Genomic DNA, 16,281 nt, shown 5'->3' on the forward strand with positions numbered 1-16,281 from the left:
GCCGGTCCTCAAATTCTCCCAGCGGGCCAATAATGTCACTCAGAACCCACCCCCCCAAAACTCCACCCCCCAAAAACTTTCTCTGTGAAAACGTCACTGGCCCTATGGACAATAGTCATGTATCTTGTACAAGACAAATGTCACAATGTTCACACCAAAATGTTGTACTGACTAGCAGAAAATACAAGATCTCAGTCTCTATCACATTTGTGAATTTTTGCAATTACTTGAGTAAAATATCTGGTTTTGTACACCTAGTGAAAAATAAGTTATTTTGTCCAGTTCTAGTCACATAATACCTCTTAGGACATTGAAATGGGCAATGGGAGAAAAGAAAAAAACATTTACTGTTTTAATCATTGTGTCAAACAGTAGCTGACAGGTATGATAAACCCAGGGAATATGGCTATGCCTGCACATTTTAAAGTACATTTTACCATAACAGTCTGTTGTGAATATTTTTAAGTCTTTGGTTTTTAATTCAAATCTTTTAAACTCAGTTTGTGTGAATGATTAAGTAAATTCTTTGCTGTGAATCATATTGCTATGAAATCATAAACTTCAATGTTATTGTTCTGACATTTTGTTGTCTACAGTGTGAGAACTCAAATTAACCTTATGTCCCTTTTCTGTTTATTACTTTAGTTACACAAGCCTCTGAGCACAGTGAAAATCAGGCATTTCCTTCAAATGTTGCTTTCAGTGTCATTTAACAGAAAAGAAATAAAGCTGTGTTTTCACATGTGTTTAAATCAATGGGTTTACCAACTTGTAAATGCCCTCCATTCAAGGGGGAAAAAAAGTATATTTTGAAGTTATTTTAAATACATAAACAACAATGTAGTTCTGTGTAAAGGTTACCTTAAAGAGAAAACAGAAGAAATCAGAGAGAGGATAAATTATTAGACCTCTTAAAATGTATTAACTTTGATAGTCTTATAGGTCAAGCAAAGCCCTGCACTCAACTCTGCAGAAAGCATATTAGTCACAGTTAATTATATTAGAAGGCATTGTAAATAAAATTGTTTCTGTTTGCAGTAGAGTTAAACTTTGTAATATTATGGTTTGGAGCCATGCAATTTGAATGGAGAGGTAATTAAAATAGGGTTTAATGTAATTGGGAGCCAAGATACATTAGTGTTTAAAGCAGCAGGAACATTAAAACCTAGATTAGGGGTCTCAAATTCGAATCACCAGGAGGGCCACATAAGGACTCGTACGTTGGCCCGAGGGCCGCATCACCACCACCACCCCGCTGCCCCTGCCCCCCTCTCCACCCCTACCCGTGGGATGGAGCAAGGGGCTCAGGGCAGGGGATTGGGATGCAGGAGGGAGTGTGGGGTGTGGCAGGGAGTTGGGGTGCAGGCAGGGGGCTCAGGGCAGGGAGTGAGGGTGCGGGGTGCAGGAGGGGTTCAGGTTCCAACCCAGCACCGCTTACCTTGAACGGCTCCGGGGTGGCAGGGACGTGTACAGGGGCCAGGGTAGGCTCCCTGCCTGCCCTGGCCCCGGCCCTCAGCCCCATGCCACTCCGCTCCGGGAAGTGGTGGGCACCTTATCCCTGCGGCTCCGGGGGGAGGGGAGCAGAAAACTCCGTGAGCTGTTCTTTCCTGTGGGTACCTCCCCTGAAGCTCCCATTGGCTGCGCTTCCCCATTCCTGGTCAATGGGAGCTTCAGGGGAGGTAACCACAGGCAAAAACAGCTCACGGAGTTCTCTGCTCCCCCTCTCCCCATGGTCACAGGGAAGCAGGACCCTCAGGACCACGGGGTTGGCAAATCCACAGGCTGGATCCAAAGCCCTGAGGGGCTGGATCTGGCCCGGGACCGTAGTTTGCCCACCGTGGTCTGGAGGTAGGCTGGGGACGCGGCATGCTGGGCGGGCGGGGGGAACGTGGGAAGCTTGGTGGGCTGCAGGGAAGAACCCCCACGGGCTACATGCGGCCTGTGGGCCGCGTATTTGAGACCCCTACCTAGAGCATTAAAAATACATATAGAGACCAGCACTGTAGCTTCATTAGACTGTCCAACTCTTTGTATTTCCTCAGGACTCTCCTCAATTTAAAGTATAGTTTCTGGTGTTCTGGCAGCATGGGTAGGTCCTGAAGTACCACTGTCCTGGGTACTGTTGAAAATGGTTTTGTTTATTTCCATTTGTGTCACCATGGCTGCTGGAAGAAACTGGTAGCACGGTAGCTGCTTTCCCTTAACCTCTCCTTGTGACTGGTTACTGAATTCTAGATAGTCTATCCAGGTTTCAGGTTAGTAGTCAAAAAGGGTGGTCACTCTTGGCCTAGTGATGATATAGTAAAATGCCAACCTAGATGGTCCTGAGCCCAGTCCTGATATTTGTCTTTCAATCCTGAGTAAACAGGGACTGAGAGAACTGTTGAAGGGATGCTTTTAATCACAAATGAGTGGGAATAAGAAAGCAAATGTTTTATTGTGATACTGTGATGGCTCCATTTTTGTGGGATGAAGTATTTCCTATTCAGGGCTGGAGAAAGTTCCTCTTGAATATATCCAACAGGGAAAAATAAGCGAGAGGAAATGCTACAACTTAGGTGGGGTAGTATTGGTCTTTTAATGAAGGGAAAGTGATATAAAAGCAGAGATTGAGGTTGCAGTCCACAATTAAGTTGTGTAAATCCTGGTTCCTGGAGATGCCCCACTATGTGATTAGTCCACATGAGAAAGGAGAAAGCTACAGGGCAGCGGGGTGGAGCTGGGAAGGATTTTCAGCTTATGTACCATGCCCTGTAACCACCTTGCTCAAACAAATATAGTGTGAATTTCTGTAAGTGTATCAGAATTTCACTTCCTTTATTGCAAAAATCTATTTTGTTTTAGACAGAGAACAAGACCAGGCACTTTATATATTTACAAAATTGTTTCATAGTATGTCTAAATTTATGTTCTAAAGATAGAGAAACAGAGACGGTTGGAACGAATAAAGCAGAAGAGAGCCCAGCTGCAAGAACTACTATTGCAGGTAAATTTAATATTTGTTTATACAGCCACTAACAAAAAATTGTTCAGGTTCACAGTATTTTTTTCTCCACTTTATAAATGTTTTTAGATTAATTTAGTGCTCATGAAAGTGATATTGCAATGTACCTGAATCCTGACCTAAAATACCCCTGCCATCATAGCATGGGGCCTCTTGGATAGATGCAGCCTCCTGATGCAAAATTGTCATTATCTGTCAATATCTTCTACCCCATGTCATTATTACATTTTGCAAACAGGACCACAGGCCCCCCACTTGATCCCTCTGACAAGTTACCATTGAAAAATGCAGTTTTCAACACATACTTGCATGGGTTCAGTTGTACATTCCATAGCAGAGAATCAGTTGTTGCTGGGGAACTGAAACGACAGGATCCTTTATTATAAAATACTCATGAATCCAGGCCTGGCACTTATTTCACATTTTGATGCAGTAACCTGGGAAAGCTTTTTGAAATCTGCTGATTTGGCCTGGAATGAAGAAATATTGCAACTTCAGATGCATTTCTGTTTGCAGAGAAGGCATTTCATTTTTTTAAAAGCCTATACTGTATTTATAGTGTTTGGATATATGCCTGGGTTTATACTTTATACATAATACTTTATACATAATGGAGCATTTGTATAAGATCATGAGTTAAAGTCATAGGGTAATAGAAATTAACATTTTTTTTTCTTGGTGCAAAATATGATGGTGTTTTACACCCAATCAGATCTGCAGTGAAATTCTAAGCATTTGGACACTTCTGCTTTTCTCAGTGGCAAAAATATTTTTTCTAAATAGTGGGACTTAATTTTGACCTCGCTAACACTGGTATACATCCTAAGCAACTCCAAGAAAGCACACTGATGAAAGTAAAAGGAAAATTAGACCCATAAACTCCCTGCTCACTGTGTTTATGTATTTGTTTTATTATAGTTCTTCAGTGTTTGATTCTAATTTAACTACTTTCACCATTCAGATAATTTTAGCAATACTTTCCATTTTATATGCTTGTGCTCCTATTGACTGGAATCAGTAGTGCCAAACATGGACTACAGAAGATTCACAAATATCCCAGATTATTGCCAGTCATTGCAGTCTTGACTATATACAAAATCCCATAGCAAAAGATGATCTGTGGAGAGAAGCATACTTGTAAACAGTTATGAAAGTGGGTAATTTCAGAGCTACAGATTTGCTAGGCCTGGATGATATAGAGTGAACAGAGGAGAGAAAAGGGGAGGATGGATAAGAGAGTAAAGACAAGAAGCAGGGAGCGGGCCGGGGGCAGTGCCATTTGATCCACTTTAAGTATAACTTTATTGTCTTTACATTTTCTGACCTTCTAAACTGATGTGTAATTATGCACCCTGGCTAGTAGATAAGGCCTTTGTTGTGCCTTTTAAGCCCTAGTTCTTAATGTGCGGAGATGCTCTGTCTCCTGGGCGTTGTACTCAGTACCGTGCTTCCCTCCGAAAGCTTCAGAAATTGCCAGGGGAGCATGTCTGCTGTGCTTCCCTTGAAAGGGTGCAGCATGCACCCCTTTCTGTTCCTGGCCAGCACAAAGGAGTGTTTGTTAGCCAGCACAGAGAGTTCAGACTGTGGCCACCCCGTCTTTGGAGAGATACCAGACAGGCGCTGGAGATACTGGTACTTGGTTACTAAAACAGCTGTAAAATCCCAGATCATGGAAGAGTCTCATTTACATTTGAATGACAGAGATCATTTTCCTTTTTCTTTTTTCTTCTTTCTACAGCAAATAGCATTCAAAAATTTGGTACAAAGAAATCAGCAAAATGAACAACAGAATCAAGGTCCTCCAGCTTTGAACTCTACAATACAACTCCCTTTCCTAATAGTTAACACTAGCAAAAGAACTGTTATAGACTGCAGCATATCAAGTGATAAGTGAGTGTGATGTGGAACCACATATTGGAATATTCAGTCTTCTGTGTAATCAGTATGGGATTTTTCTTTGAACAGAAAGTCTATGCACTTCATATGGAAACTAATTAAACATTTGTATTTCTCTTTCATCTTCCTAGTGTTTGACATAGGCACTGACTTTGTGGGTGCTCCGGGGATCAAGCACCCATGGAAAAAAAAAATAGGGGATGCTCAGCACCCACCAGTCACAGCTATTCGGCCTGGCTGCCAATCAGCTGTTTGGCAGCTGGCAGGAGGCACTTGGGGGAGGGCAGAGAGGAATCAGTGGCGGGCAGAGAGGAGCCTTGCAGTGGGGGGCTGAGAGGAGCAAGTGAAGGGGAGGAGGTGGAGGGGGGTGTGAAGAAACAGAGCAAGGGGGAGCCTCGGGGGAAGGGGCAGGGCTTCAGGGCAGAGCTGGGGTGGAACATCCTCGGGGAAAAATAAAATCAGCACTTATGGTGTTTGATACCTCTTTCAGTATATTTAACCACCATTGTGCTTTTGTAAAATGTATGATGCATGCGCTACAATTTTTATTCAGAGTTATATGGCTACCAACTTGTTCAAAATTATGAGATGGAAATAAGTGCCAGAGACAATTGGGAAAACTTTGAAACAGATGTTTGGTTAGTGGCACCAGGCTCACTGTCCATAATGCTTTGTAAGATAGAGAAGAATGAAAGTATGCAACAGTTAGAAATATTTTGCTTGCATTATTTCTTGGGTTATGGTTTATTGCATTATGGATTTAGTTGTAAGCTTTTCTTTGCTGTTAACCTGTGACTCTTGTACCTATACATGAGGGAGTCTGTATAACATGCCCCTGGATTTTGCTATTTGTTCTCAGCTCTTTTTTGAATTCTGTCAGCTGGTGAAAGAATACAATCTTGATGTATCATTGTTTACTAGATCATAACAGTCTATTAGTGGTAAATAGATCTCTTTCCTTGAATGTTATTGGTTATGGATTTCATTCTACTGTACATTGATTTTGCATTACAGTGAAACCTCCTTATGGTGAACTTTTATAATGAAGTAAAATAACAGTCCCTAATTGCTTCAGTTTCAACATCCAATTACAATTCTGGCTACGGTGACTTTGTTAGTGAATATGTATAATCAGGACCTGTGCACTCTGCAGCACAGTTGGCTGAAATTCTTATAAGAGGCCTAATTTCTGCAGCACTCCAGTGCAGTTGCCTGGAAATACTATGCCAGCTAATGGTAGATTAAAAATTGATATTTTTATTGAATGAAATATTCCAATGAATAGTACTGCATAATATCCCCTCAATTATTTTTATATTGACCCTAATTTTTAAGCTTAATATCAAATTAAATAATTGTTAATAAGATGAATAATTTTTATTGAAACTTCATATCTGAATTGTTCAAGTTATTGGGAGGTAAGCAGATGCTTTTGGTACCTGGGAAGGCATGGGAGGGAGTTTGAGATTGTGGGATGCTAAAATTATCAGTGGTGATATATTTTAAATTGTTGATATCCTCAATCTGCAATATTAACACCCCATTGAGATGAGTGGGACATTTCAAATCCCTAAAGCCACTGTTTGCATCTCAGGAGGCCTTTTACACTATATTTTTCCCTTATGATTTCCTTCTGTTGCAACTCCCTGTGCAGTCAACTGGTGTTCACACCAGTGGGCTGCATGTGTGGATAACGTCGCAGCAGCTGCTGGTGGTTTAATCACCATGAAATTAGGGCTGTCAATTAATTGCAGTTAACTCAAGTGATTAACTCAAAACTAATTAATTCAATTTTAAAAATGAATTGCGATTAATCGCACTTTGAATTGCACTGTTAAACTAATAGCATACCAATTTTAATTTATTATAAATATTTTTGGATGTTTTTCTACATTTTTAAATATATACAACACAGAATACAGCAGGGGTTCTCAAACTGGGGGTCAGGACCCCTCAGGGGGTTGCGAGGTAATTACATGGGGGATTGCGAGCTGTCAGCCTCCACCCCAGACCCCATTTTGTCTCCAGCATTTATAATGTTGTTAAATATATAAACAAGTGTTTTTAATTTATAAGGGGGGGTTGCACTCAGAGGCTTGCTATGTGAAAGGAGTCACCTGCACAATAGTTTGAGAACCACTGGCATACAAAGTGTACAGTGCTCACTTTATATTATTATTTTTATTACAAATATTTGCACTGTAAAAAAGAAATAGTATATTTCACTTCACCTCATACAAGTACTGTAGTGCAATCTCTTTGTCACGAAAGTGCAACTTACAAATGTGGACTTGTAGGCTCTAAAGTTTTACATTGTTTTATTTTTGAGTGCAGTTATGTAACAAAAAATAATTCTACATTTGTAAATTGCACTTTCACGATTAAGAGATTGCACTACAGTACTTGTATGAGGAGAATTCAAAAATACTATTTCTTTTGTTTATCTTTTTTACAATGCAAATATTTGTAATAAAAAATAATATAAAGTGCGCACTGTACACTTTGTATTCTGTGTATTTGTAATTGAAATCAATATATTTGAAAATGTAGAAAACATCCAAAATATTTAAATAAATGGTATTCTATTATTGTTTAACAGTATGATTAAAACTGCGATTAATCACAATTCATTGATTCTTTTAACCATTTGAGAGCCCTACATGAAATCAATCTGTTAGGTAAGGCATCACAGTTGTTAAAATATTGATGATTGGTCTATACTAGTGCTACAACAACAGGAAATTTTAAGAAAAAAACCCAGTGTAGACACCGTCTGGTGTGCCCCAAAGCACTGGTTTGCACTTGGTTCACATTTAAAAAGTTTTCTTCTCACCCATAAAGGCTAGAAAAGCCATTTTTAAAAAATAAAAGCTAGGATTCTAGAGCAGTATTCCAAGGTAAGATGTGGATGAATTCTGTGGCAGAAGTGCAGAGCATGTGATACATATAACTTTACTATTCATACCAACACAGCTGAGCTCAAGAGTTATTTCTAGATACTGTACAGCAAACACTGTTTTTTTAAACATTTCTAAGTTAAACTTTGAAATTACTATACAACTTAGTATTTTTGGTGTGATTTTTTTCTCAGGGCTTGTTTACACAGAAAGGTTATACCTCTTCAACTATATTGATACAGTTAAAGCAGTACAACCCACCTACTGGGTACGCACTTACATCATTACAAAGATGCCTAATACAGATATAGGTTATCGCCCTTCCGATATAGTTAAACTATAGCAGTATAACTATGTTCACACTAGAGGTTGTACCAGTATAACTATATACATTTTAAAAAATATATCTCTGACAGTTTATACTGGTACAAAAACTGTGTGTAGACTAGGATTTAGACCCAATCCTTCAAACATTAAAGCATGTGTAACTGTACTCAAAGAGTAGTTCCATTCAGGGGTCTGACTGAAAAAAAGATCTGATGGCACTCCTCCAAACTCCTTCACCCACAAAATAAACTGCTTCTATGTCAGTTGCTAGAATGAGATGCTGCTTACTATAGATCAGAAGTTCTCAACCTTTTTATTTCTGAGGCCCACACAATATGCTATAAAAACTCCATGCCCCAACTGTTTTTCTGCCTATAAAAGCCAGGGCCGACGTTAGGGCAAGCAGGGCAATTCGCCAGAGCCTCATGCCATAGGGGGCCCTGCAAACTTAAGTTGCTCAGGCTTCAGTTGTCAGTGGTAGGGCTTGGGGCCGCAGGCTTCAGCCCCACATGATGGGACTTCAGCTTTCTGCCCCGGGCCCCAGTGAGTCTAATGCCCCATGCTTGGCGGACCCTCTGAAACCTGATCACAGCCCCCCAGGGGTCCTGGACCCCTCACTGAGAACTCCTGCTATAGGTCATGTAGTTGTTCAAAGTATGATCATATGGGCTCTCTGAGCGCTAATGGGCTCCTTGAACTTGGCTCCCGCCCTCTCCCCAAGTGGAGTTTTGGTATGCCCATGGGCTCTGTTAGACCCCCTGACTGAGGGGGAAAAATAGTCCCATCTTCAACTCGCCACCCACCTATGGCATCAAAGTGAGATGCCGCTGACAGTAAATTGTGCAGATCACTGATCCCTCCTCTCCTTTCTTACAGGAATGAATGAGTTAACAATGCTGACATATAAATCATCATCACTGGGCACCTGAGTTTGCACCTTAATGAAATAAATGAGACAGTTCATACCTTTCAGAGCTATTGTTTCAGGCCCTTTGTAGACTTGCATCTTGCCTTCAGTTCGTGTTTTTGAGGTTTTCTCTTTTTTTAAATGAAATTCTGGAGAACATAGTCGCTTCAAATATTTGCCATATTGACTCAGTCTCCATTTACATCAGTGCTAGTAGAGTTATGAACATGTTTCATTTTTGCTGGTTTGGAGTCTCAGGTTGTAAAAGCACTGAAGAAATAGATAGTTGTTCATGTTTGACAAGTGTTTTGTGATCATTTCAAGCATTAATTGAACAAAAAACTGTCTTCTAGGGATCTGGGCTTAAACGGATTTCATAGAAAGACGGTGGGCTTTTTTTTAATCAGAAATTAATCAGTCTAGCTAAACTTCTCTTTCTTTTCAGGGTAGAAGAAGAGACAAGTTGCTTAAAATAAATTTTAAACAGTTGATTATTGTCCTTTACTTATTGGAAAGAATAGATGACCTCTGGCTTATTCTCAGTATTTCAAGCAGGCCAGAGTACAAGCTGAGCTAATAATGCAACAGTTCTGGGACAGAAGGCTGGTCTACACAAAGGTTTTACAGGATAGCTATACCAGCAATGCTTAATGGTGGAGAGGCCACCCTGAACAAGAGAAACTATCCTGACAAAAGGACTCTTCTGACAGTATAAATTGCATCTACATGTGGGATTTTGCCAACATACCTGTGCTGGTTAAGGGTGTGATTTTTTTTTCCTCCCCACTCCTAACTGAAATAACTATGCTGGCAAAACTTGATATGACAGTTTTTTAACATATAAGCAAACAGATTTAGAAGGTTGTTATTTAATTGATAAACTATCCAAAAGGTGATTTACATTAAAGTAAATAGGTCAGTTCACATTGGGGATGTTGTGGATTAGAACAGAAAGTTTAAGGAAAAAGCAGCAAAAATAAATATGGTTATTTTTGGTGACAAAGCTGTAAAAGATTTTCAAAAAGTATTGAATTTAGTACAAGTAAGGGTTCTTGCTGGAGCAGGAATGTTTTCCTCATTTTTTAATCTGTTTAATGAAGGAGAAAGGTTTATGGACTCTTATTGCCTGCCATGAAAAAAGTTGTTTTAATTGGGAAATATGATCATTTGAACCCTGCAGAGATGCCAGTCTCCTAAGTACAGGAGAAAAGCTCTTGTTGTACCTACCCATGGTATTTAGAAAAAAAGCATTTTTGACCTCTGAAGAAAGCCTAAAATATTGTAATTGTATCTGTACATTTACTTCCTCAATGTATAGCACAGGAAAATATAATCAGGCCCATGGTTCCTTCCAGAACCATCTCACTTTGACATTTCTCCTGTACAGATTTGAATACCTCTTTAATTTTGATAACACGTTTGAGATTCATGATGACATTGAGGTGCTGAAGCGAATGGGAATGTCCTTTGGCCTAGAGGCAGGCAAATGCTCAGCGGAGGATCTAAGAACTGCAAAATTATTGGTGCCAAAAGCTTTAGAAAGCTATGTCACAGGTAAGTTAAATGAAGCTTTTAAATATTATCCTTGATTAAATTCAAAGCCATAACTTACTGAAGCATCTCTAATTACGTCAAACTACATAAGCATGAGGCATAAGACAGTTTGAAGCAGATTTATGAAAGCCAGCAGGATCCCACAAATGAATGGTGGTTTTAAAATTAATCTTCAATGGGCACATGTAGCCTTAATTTAAAATTGTTTAGAATATCGATTCATGAATGGGCTGCAGTGCAAAGGAATAATTCCATGAATAGTTTCTGGTGACAACATAACCCTTGAGACTCAATAATATAGCCAAAACCCCTCAAAATGACAGTATTTTCATTGGGTCATTGCTACTCCTTTTTAGGCTCAAAAGAATCCTGAATAACAGGAACAGGAAAGACCTATAAAAGGAAGTCCATTTCTCTTTTCTTCTCCTCTCCCTTACGCCCCCAAAAATGTATGGAATAGAGAGCACCTTAGCAGAGGACAGAGCTGATATTAGACTATCATCACTTATGATCTTGAATTTTACAGTGTGTTAATGTTTACATTGCTCTTTCAGCTTATTGAAGAGATTCTCCTTATAAATCTCTCATTTTGCATGGACCACATATTCCTTTGTATTTGTACAGCACAGAGCAAAATGAGGCCCTGATTTTAATTGGCCCTTTGAGTACTATTGCATTATAAATATTAAATACGAATGAGAGGTAGTGTGGTGTAGATGTGAGTCGGAACTCCAAGGGTCACAATCCCATTTTAATGGGGTCACCAGGACTGGCTTAGATTTATTTGGCCCATGGCCAAATCCAAAGCTCAAGCCCAGCCAGCCCAGGCTGAAGCTAAAGCTTGAGGGCTTTAACCCTGGGTGGCGGGGCTCAGGTTCCAGGTCCCCTGTTCGGGCTGAAGTCTTTCGGCTTTGGTCCCCCTACCTGGTGTGGCGGGGTTCAAGTGGGCTGAGGCTTCAGTCCTCCTTCCTGGGGTCATGTAGTAATGGGAGGGTCATGAAGTTTGAGAACCCCTGATTTAGAGGAAATAGGGCATGTGTATCTGGAGATATGGAGTCTGTTACTGATCTTGAGCAAGTCATTTTCACCCTTTTGTGCCTTATGTATAGTGTTTTGAGAACTATTAAAAGCAAAAAGTGTCATTAACTTTAAACTTCCTAGAAAATGTTGCAACCCTCCTTTATTAAAAGGTAGAATTTGCTCTTAAAATGAGGAGTGTTGATCTCTTTTATTAGAATTGCAGTGTGCCAGTCTAATAGCTGGACTCTCCTTGAATAAAATTCTGGATGTTTTTTTAAAATGCATAGTATAGGTTCTTGAAATAATTACTTTCTGTATTTTTCTATCACTGCGAGTATCATTGTAAACTTATGCTTTCTCCTATATATTCAGTCTTCTCTCTTTGTTCTTAAGTGACATTTAAGTTCAGTGTTTGTTATATTACTTCTCAGTATTATGAAAGTCTTTTTGGATATAAACTCCAAGATTGGTCACATCCTGTACACAATGAGGATTTTCTCTTCCCACCCTCTTCTCCTAGACATTCTGCTTGATGAATTGCTTAGTGGTGATAGCTAGGTGGGCTTCCAGTTATAGACTTAGACAGCATGATGCATTATTGTAGGTTACTTCCATGCTTCTGGTCCTTGGCTGTTGTCAGTCTAAACTTAAATTGTTCTAAAGTTCTCTTAAACTTTCTGATTCCCTTCAGGAGATCTTCCACCAATGAAAGGAATGTTACACGGTAAATCACTAAAAAGAAATTTCAACACTTAATTTTCAGAAAAATTGGAACACTGCCATTAGCCTGGCACCTGTGTTGTTAATCTGATTTTCACTTCACCTCATGTCTGTTGTATTGATTTGCTTTGTTTATTATTTTAAAAAATATTGGGTCCCTTTGCTGTAGCTAAGAATAGAAGATTAATTTTTAATAATTTTTAATTTTAATTTTTAATTCCCTAGGTGTGGAAGCTCTATAAAAGGTAATGGTGTTTCTGCTACAAATAAGAGAGAATAATTTTTTTTCTTGTAAACAGTAATTTTATAGATCTCCTTGGGAGGACAATGCAGTTGGAAGCTGTACAGTCACTTAGATGATAATTTATAATATATACATTGGTATAAGTTTTTATACTTTTAAAGAAGCAAAATTTTTGTTGTTGGCATAATTTCTTTGGTAACACACTAGGCTTCTGGCTGATAATCACAAGTCCTGTATTGATTTGCCTTTATTCAAAGTACTCTGGACAAGTACTGTACTCTTTAGATGTGGGTTGCTTTGAGTACATTTTTCAAAGCTGTCTTATTTTGGTTATGAGAAAATATGGCCAAAAGTTTTGGTTCTTTTAATCTAGTACTGTGTACTAAAGTATGTGCATTTAGTTCGGTTTTCTTTTATTGGTTGCTCCTAATATAATTATGCAGTGTGAGGATCAGTATAAATTATGTAGTTACTGCAATCAGATGCCTGTAGTAACAAATAGGAGTAGCTGTTTTAAATATAAAGAAAAGGAGTACTTGTGGCACCTTAGAGACTAACAAATTTATTTGAGCATAAGCTTTCGTGAGCTACATGCATCCAATGAAGTAAGCTATAGCTCATGAAAGCTTATGCTCAAATAAATTGTTTAGTCTCTAAGGTGCCACAAGTACTCCTTTTCTTTTTGCAAATACAGACTAACACGACTGCTACTCTGAAACCTGTTTTAAATATGTTTTGCAAAGGTATCAAAAAGAGGGCATTTGCCTGATTACATGGTTCTCTCAGGAAAGTATAACTTCCCTTTTTAACTTTGGCATGCTTTATTTCTTATACTACCAGAGCAGTAAATTTAAGGTTAAGTATCCACATTTTATGGCTTATTTCCATCAAATTTGCCATGGTGCTCTAAAATATATAGGCTTTAGTTAACTACTATTCAAGAATAGCAAATCAATGTCTTGTATTTATTTACTGGTTACTTTTGTTGCAGACAGCAAAGGTTAGAGCTTTCCCACACTGGCCTATCCCATGAGCTAGATTATGATGGAAGAGAAATTTCTGTAGTGGGTGTCAGAAGTAAAGAATTATCTGAATCAGCTCATTGCTAGGCATCTCCTTAGCAAAGCATACTTACTGTACGAGAGCCTCAGGCTATGTGTACAGGACAAATTTCTGCTTGCATAGCTATGTTAGTCAGGATTCACAAAAAGAAAAGGAGTACTTGTGGCACCTTAGAGACTAACAAATTTATTAGAGCATAAGCTTTCGTGAGCTACAGCTCACTTCATCCGATGAAGTGAGCTGTAGCTCACGAAAGCTTATGCTCTAATAAATTTGTTAGTCTCTAAGGTGCCACAAGTACTCCTTTTCTTTTTGTGAATACAGACTAACACAGCTGCTACTCTGAAACCTGTGATTAGTCAGGATTGTGATCTCTGAATGACATAGCTCTACCAGGAGAAGTCCTTACTGTAGATGCACCTATACAGCAAAGCTTGTTTCTTTTATGGGGATGTTTTTACTGTATTGCTTTTCCTATACCACTAAAGCACTCCGAGTGCATACCTGGTCTCAGAGACTGGGCCAAGACTATGCTATTATTTTAGCTAAACAGATACTGAAGGCTGAAGATTAATTATGGTAGTGTGTGTTTGCTAAATGAACATGCATAACCATTGGAGAAGGAAAGTTGGAAGGATCTCCTAGTCTGGAGTTACGTGGATAGATTTGGTGAAAAATCTACAACCAAATATGACCATCTCTGCTAAAATAAATGACTTTTCTTAAAGAATATGTTACTTCTCAGCCCAAAATAACATTTTAGAATTGCTTATACAGATTAATGCAAAACATATGAAAGAATCTTTTCATTTATTAACTTTTTAAAGTTTTCTTTGTACTAAAGGTTTACATTTTATCCATTCCCTCAGAAAGCCCCCCCCCACAAATGTACACACTCTTACTTTTTAATTTTCTCTAGATCTCATTGTGCTGAAATTAATCACGTTATTTTAAATAAAAGCTTGAGTGTACTTTTACTTAAGTTAGTAGGAGTCTGGTTCAAAATTTAACTTAAAGTACCATATTGGTATTGCACACAGCTATCTATGTATCTTGAACCATAAATGCTGAGTTTGTTAACAAAACCCAAGGGTGGTTTGTTTTGGGGGGGGGGGAGAGGAAGGGGTTTATTACTGTCGGCACTGAGAAGACAATAGTTTCTAAACAAGAAGGTGTATATAGAGTGGGGTGGTAGCAGCGTCGTACTTTAGATTGTGATTAGTTTATTGTTAACTACTCTAAAATCCACATGCTTACTTAGAATGTCTTGGAAATTGCTGTGTCTGAATAGATCCGACGCAGGCTTAGTGGTCCAATATAAGGTTTTCTAAGATAGAGTCCATCCCTCCCACCACCACTAAGAAAAAAAATCATGTGACATGAAAATTTTACAGTTTACCTTTTTTTGTAATATCAGCTACACAGGATGGCTCTCCAGCACCTACTTCCTCTTTAGCGAAGCAATATTTTAAAAAGTTATTCAGGGTAAACATTGGATCTACAGAGTGGCTTGATCCAGAGAAAGTCATTTGTGCAGGTGCAGCAGGACTGGGGGCTCTACTGCAATCAATGTCTGCAGACACGCTGACATTAGAGTATGTAGCTTAAGGTGATGTGCTCTGGCCAGTGAACCCAAGTATACTCCTGGGTGAATTCTGTGCCAAAAAAAAATAAAAATGCTACACACAATATTTTAAAATTCTGTATATTTTATTTTCAAAATATAATCACTCCAGTTTCAGTTATTTTGGTAATTTATTTCAAAATACCTGTCAACAAATATGTCAACAATACACACAACAACAAAAAACATTCCCCAGGAGTAGAAAGTTAAAGAAACCCCTATTGCAACCCAGTTCCAGTTGGGGGGGGTTGCTGGAGGGGACTGTGTGGCACCCCCTCCCCCCAGAGCCCAGCTGTGGGACACCCTCCGCCCCCCAGATACCTGCACCCCCAGAGCCTTTACTCCCTACCAGCTTCTTTACTGTCCTCTATGCCCGCTCTGCTCAATGCAAGGTGGGCTCTACAGAGTCCTGCAGCCCCAATTCTGTGGGCAAAACACGGAATTCTGTGCAAATTCTGCATTGTGCAGTGGCACAGAATTCCCCCAGGAGTACCAAGTAGCACCCATGTACTGTAAGTTTGAGTCCTGCCCTTGTCAGCTTCATGAGACTGAAGTCTGGTCTAAATTTAAAATTATATTGACCTAGCTATGGCACTCAGGGCTGTGAAAAATTTTGCGGCACAGTTACATTGACCTAATTCCTGGTCTAGGCGCAGCTAGGTCGACAGTTAAACCACCTCTTTGAGAGGTGAAGTCTAACATTGACAAAAAAAACCTTCTGTCAAAGGAAGCATCTATATCATGGTACAGTAGTGTAGACATATTTTGTGTGTTGTGATAGTTGCTCTCTGCAAGGTCTCCTTCTGAAAGGGTAGACCTGAAAGAAAAGCTTCTGGTTTAAAGAGCAGAGATTTCAGAGTACTCTAAAACCCACTTGGATAGTTCCATTTTACTTTTAAGTATTGCCAAGGAAAATAATTTCAAATAGCGGAAAGGTGAAAGACTCTACTAAGCAACAATATTAGGGTAATATAAATCATGGCATATGCTTCTCACCCATTTTCTGAACAAAAGAACTGAATATAA

General features: G+C 39.1%; 1 protein-coding gene across 20 annotated transcripts in view; it reads left to right on the top strand.

Annotated features, from left to right (window-relative positions):
* TFDP2 (transcription factor Dp-2) overlaps positions 1 to 16,281 on the top strand; it is a 168,478-nt gene that overhangs the window by 137,290 nt on the left and 14,907 nt on the right. For all 20 annotated transcript variants that reach the window (XM_043492900.1, XM_043492899.1, XM_043492896.1 and 17 more), the window contains 3 exons: positions 2,918 to 2,986; positions 4,743 to 4,894; positions 10,419 to 10,585. In XM_043492900.1, the coding sequence (XP_043348835.1) occupies positions 2,918 to 2,986; positions 4,743 to 4,894; positions 10,419 to 10,585 (388 nt within the window). The remainder of the gene's footprint in view (positions 1 to 2,917; positions 2,987 to 4,742; positions 4,895 to 10,418; positions 10,586 to 16,281) is intronic.

Source organism: Dermochelys coriacea, chromosome 9 (genome assembly GCF_009764565.3).
Source record: "Dermochelys coriacea isolate rDerCor1 chromosome 9, rDerCor1.pri.v4, whole genome shotgun sequence".
Classification (NCBI taxonomy): Eukaryota; Metazoa; Chordata; order Testudines; family Dermochelyidae; genus Dermochelys; species Dermochelys coriacea.